We start from the raw sequence: 5,001 nt of genomic DNA, 5'->3' as shown, positions 1-5,001 counted from the left end.
CACCAGTCAATGTGCCCGAATGCACACTATGCCCTCCCTGCCACCCAGGAGATAATCAAATCCCACTTATTATGGTCACAGTCGAGGCTGTATCCCTGTGCTCCACAGACACACTCAGTGATATCTTAGAACAATTGCTAGGTGAAAATAAGGAAGTAACAAAAGATTTAATGTCTCAAAAGGATTTGGACCTGGATGAACCATGATATAGTAAAGCCCTAGAAAGTTTGTTAATACTGGCAGCCAAGAAAGCAGTCACTAGAACATGAAAGATAAAAATAAACCAATGAGGAGAGATATAATAAAACAATGAAAGAAATAAGGGAATGTGAAATGAGATCTGTTGATAAAAGGGAAGAATGTTGCTGATTAAAAAAACACAACCTGTGGGATCATGATGTTCAAACTGTATTTGAACAATAACCCAAAAGTTTTATTTCAACAGTCTGTACAAATGTAGACTTCCAGATTATAAAACATAAGGAAATGACTTACTTTGCTAATAAAACAGTAATGTGTTAGAAAAGAGACCACTAGGTAGTGGGGCTAACCTGTTTAACAGAGATAAGTAGCCAAAATGTGACAGAGAAAAAAAATAGTTGTAAATGTGTTTATAAGTAGCTGGAAACTGATACTTTAGAATATGCTTGCTACGTTTCTGTTTATAATTTGTCACATTTCCGTTGCTATTTGAATAAATGTTTGTTGTTCTAACAAACAAAGATAAAAGAGCAGATATAATGGCATTACCTTTGCCAACACATAGGGCTGGTTTCAGAAAGATGCTGTCCACCTGCACTAATTGACCAATGCAGGCTGGTCAATTAATATGAGACATAGCCAGTTTCCAATTCAAAGACATGATAAAGCCACTCACAGAATCACCTTATGAGTGTTTCTGAATTAAACACTGATTTGTCAGACCCGACTGCGTTAGTGTTCTTCCTAACAGCCCACCCACCACAGTAGAATAGACACCCCCTGCATGCACACTCACATAACACACTGACACATATATGTCTCTATACTGAAGCCCTCACACAATGGTTCACTCTCATGGAAACACTCCTTTACACAGCAAGTTGCATGCTACCATGTATGTGCGCGAGCACACACACACACACACACACACACACACACACACACACACACACACACACACACACACACACACACACACACACACACACACACACACACACACACACTTCCCTATACTTCTCCCAAACATACATCATATACACACACACACTTCCCTATACTTCTCCCATACACACACACACACACACACACACATGCATGCACGCACATGCACACAAACACTTCCCTCTACTTCTCCCATACATACATCATATACACACTTAGACACACATACACACTTCCATATACTTCTCCCATATATACATCATACACACACACTTCCCTCTACTTCTCCCATACATACATCATATACACACACAGACACACACACACTTCCCTATACTTCTCCCATACATACATCATACACACACACCTCTATTATGCATACTTGCAGTGCACCATGACTATTCTCATAGAAGTGAATGGATGAAATGTGTCTGAAGCGGATAGTGTTCACCCAACATCTTCAGTTAAAGACTGAGCCATTCTTGGCTGTTTTTAATCTTCAGTCTTTAATGGAATTTGGCTGTAAAGCAGAAGGAATGAAGTGCAAATTGCGATTACTTAATATACGTTTAAAGTAAGTGCAGCTAATCGTATAGACAAAGTGGATAATTTTTTCTCCAGTTATTATCTTTCTTCCTTTCTCTAAATTTTTAACCCAGCAAAGTAAAAAGAGGAAACTCATGTACTTCTCTAAGGTGAAAGGAAAGTATAATAAGCATTCATATACATAAAAATGAAAACATGCATACACATAGGTTCATAGGTTGGTACTAGGCTATCAGCCCTAGGGCCTATACAAGCCTAGCCATAACAATTCCCTGGCTATTTCTTCCCACATTATTTACTTTCCTGGACCCCTATCTAGCAGGGCGACTGACATGATCCCTGGGGTGAATTTCCTTTCTCCCATCCAATCGTCAAGGTTCCTCTTGAAGAGGTCCAAAGAGGCACTCTGCTTGACATGTATGGGCAATCTATTCCAGAGTCTGGGCAGTCTCTGGGTCAGGAACCTATCCCTCCAGCATGTTTTGTTTATTGTGATGATAAGGTTTAGATCCCTGGAGCGTGTAGCTCTGAGGGATTGGGATTTCTTTAAGTGTAGCATGTCCAACAGCTCTGGGTTTGACATGGCCTTGTATGTTAAGCAGAAATCGCCTCTGAGTAGACGATATGCAACAGAGTATAGCTGGAGTTTTTTAAGGCGGTCAGCGTAGGGCATCTGCTTTAGGCCTGTGACTCTTTTAGTGAGGTATTTCTGAGGTCTTTCCAGTTGTTGCAGATGTCTTGAGAGGTACATACCAAATGGGGCGTTGTATTCTATAATGGGTCTAATGAGGGATGAGTTCAGTGGGACAATGACCTCCTTTTTTCTGGATGAAAAGCCCTTTGTGATGAGGTGTGCCACATAGAAGGATTTCCTGACTGTTGTGGCGATGTGGTTATCGAAGGTGAGACCACTGTCCACCTGTGTCCCTAAGTCTCTTATCACACTTTCTGTGTTTAGTGTACTGCCACCTATATGGTAATTCATGGATACATGTAATACATTTCTTGGCATTGAGCTTGTGCCCATGGCTCTGGCACCAAGCATCTGCTTCTGTAAGGCCCTTTTGTAGAGTATCCACATCATTTGGGGATTCAATAATGGCTCCCAGTTTGCAGTCATCTGCAAACTTTGTTAGCCAGAGTCCCTTAGTGTTGACCTGTACTTCAGAGAAGTAGATGCCAAACAAGAGTGGCCCCAGGACTGAACTCTGAGGTACTCCACTTGTCACTTGTCTGGAGCTGGATTTGGAGTCGGCTACTTTTACAGTGTGGGTTCTATCAGTAAGCCATTTAGCAACCCATTGGGTGACATAGGGATTAATGCCCAACTTAGTAAGTTTATCTATGATTCCAGAGTGGGGGATGGTGTCAAAGGCCTTGGCAAGGTCTAGATAGGCTGTGTGGACCACCTTACCCTTGTCCATGGCTCTGGAGACTGATTCAAAGAAGTCAATCAGGTTCAGGAGACAAGATCGGCCCTTCACAAACCCAAACTGGGTGGGGTCCAGTGTTTGAAGGTTGCCAATGTCTTTGTTTATAAGTTCCATGATAATACGCTCCATGGCCTTGCAGATAAGGCTCGTCAGACTGATGGGACGGTAGTTTCCGGGATCCAAGGTGGATCCCCTTGTGGAGTGGGATAACAGTGGGCATAAAACCTGAGGTGAGGCTATGATTAAACATGACACTTAGGTGAGGTGCCAGTTCATATTGTAGTTCATGTAGTACACAGCCCGGGATGTCATCTGGTCCCATGGATGCTGTATTCTTGGCTTTAGAGAGTGCGTCTTGTACCTGTGTGGCCATTATTATTTGGTAATCTTCCGGTATTGGGATGGGCCATTGAGGGGGCACACACACAGACACAGACACACAGACACACACACACACACACAGACACACACACACACACACACACACATACACACACACACACACACACACACACACACACACACACACACACACACACACACACACACACACACACACACACACACACACACACACACACACACACACACACAGTTCTTCAGATTTTTACATAATATAGGAAAGTAAAAGGGTTTTAATGAAATGCACTGGCACTACTGTGGTTTAAGCTTACAGACAGTCTCTTGGGTTATCTGTCAGTAGCTTATCACTTTAAAATCAGAAAATAATTTCCCTTGTTTTTGATTGCAGGTTTCGTAAACTAGTAACAGAATATGAGCCTGAAGTTTATGAGCTGTCACGGATTTTCCATTCAGTACTACAGGACTTTATTGAACAAGAAGAAAAAGATGAAGCACGTCGTATGATGGACTATCGCTTCCAAAAGCAGCGAGCTAAGAGTCTTGCTTTTGTTGGCTTAAAGTCTCGACTAAAGATTAACCCATTTAAAAATGAAGCCCAAACAATCTCAGAAACAGAACCTGGTTTGACAGTGGCTCGCAGAACCAGGAGTATGCCTGAATTCAACACCTCGGAAGTGATGTGAAAATATGCAGATCAATCTCCAAGAAACCGAAATACTTGGGATTTTGGCACCTGTCATTTTGAGCAGCACACTAAGACACCCTTAATAAATAGTGCTGGTTGAGGTCTAAACAAGCAATGAGACAGCACAAGACCTTGCAGCCCAGATGCTGATGTGCCATTTCCTTGAGACAGCATTTCATTGTTCCTTAATACATAAGATGGTAATATTTAGCATACCTTATGTCTGAGATGAAAGAAAGTGATTGGAAGCATAACAACAATTCTGAAAACAGACACATACTGCTGTTCACTTAGCTTTGTATGAAAACCCCAGGCATATTGTAAGGTGATGTTGTTGACAGTGACATGAAATATTATATTAAGAAATACATTTTACTGCAGGTCAGGAAGCCAGGTTGAAAAAAAATTGTGTGTGTAATGCTGAATGAGAATTATACAGTTCCACAATATATCTTCAGATAATGTCATTTTTGTAATGAAAAAAATGATACTGAGAGAAGTCACACTTGGTAAATAGCACAAAGTCCTACTCCTTTTTTCAGATGGGAGAAGGAAAGTAGTGTAAAGTAGGAATTAAAACTTAAAATATTGTTCCACCAGCCTAACAGAAGCACTACTATCTGTGATACTGACAACTTGTACTTGGAAAAAATCCAGGGAAGAAGGTAACTGACTAAGAAATAGGATTTGCTTATCTTAAGGACTGTTTACCTTCTCCACAGGAAAAGAGTGAGGGGAAAGGTTCAGATCTGTTGTTGGATGCTGGCACAGCAGTGAAACTCCAGACTTGAGAAAAGGGCAAGAAAGTTATTTCCCATATGTTACTAC

General features: G+C 41.3%; 1 protein-coding gene across 1 annotated transcript in view; it reads left to right on the top strand.

Annotated features, from left to right (window-relative positions):
- Positions 1–4,171, top strand: part of LOC122805332 (protein RD3-like) — an 80,519-nt gene extending 76,348 nt beyond the window's left edge. The window contains exon 2 of the mRNA XM_044075417.1: positions 3,877–4,171. Within this exon, the coding sequence (XP_043931352.1) occupies positions 3,877–4,171 (295 nt within the window). The remainder of the gene's footprint in view (positions 1–3,876) is intronic.
- The last annotated feature ends 830 nt before the right edge of the window (positions 4,172–5,001 follow it).

Source organism: Protopterus annectens, chromosome 6.part1 (genome assembly GCF_019279795.1).
Source record: "Protopterus annectens isolate FY-2018-M chromosome 6.part1, PAN1.0, whole genome shotgun sequence".
In the NCBI taxonomy this organism is placed as follows: Eukaryota; Metazoa; Chordata; order Ceratodontiformes; family Protopteridae; genus Protopterus; species Protopterus annectens.
This window is presented reverse-complemented; position numbering and strand designations above follow the sequence as displayed.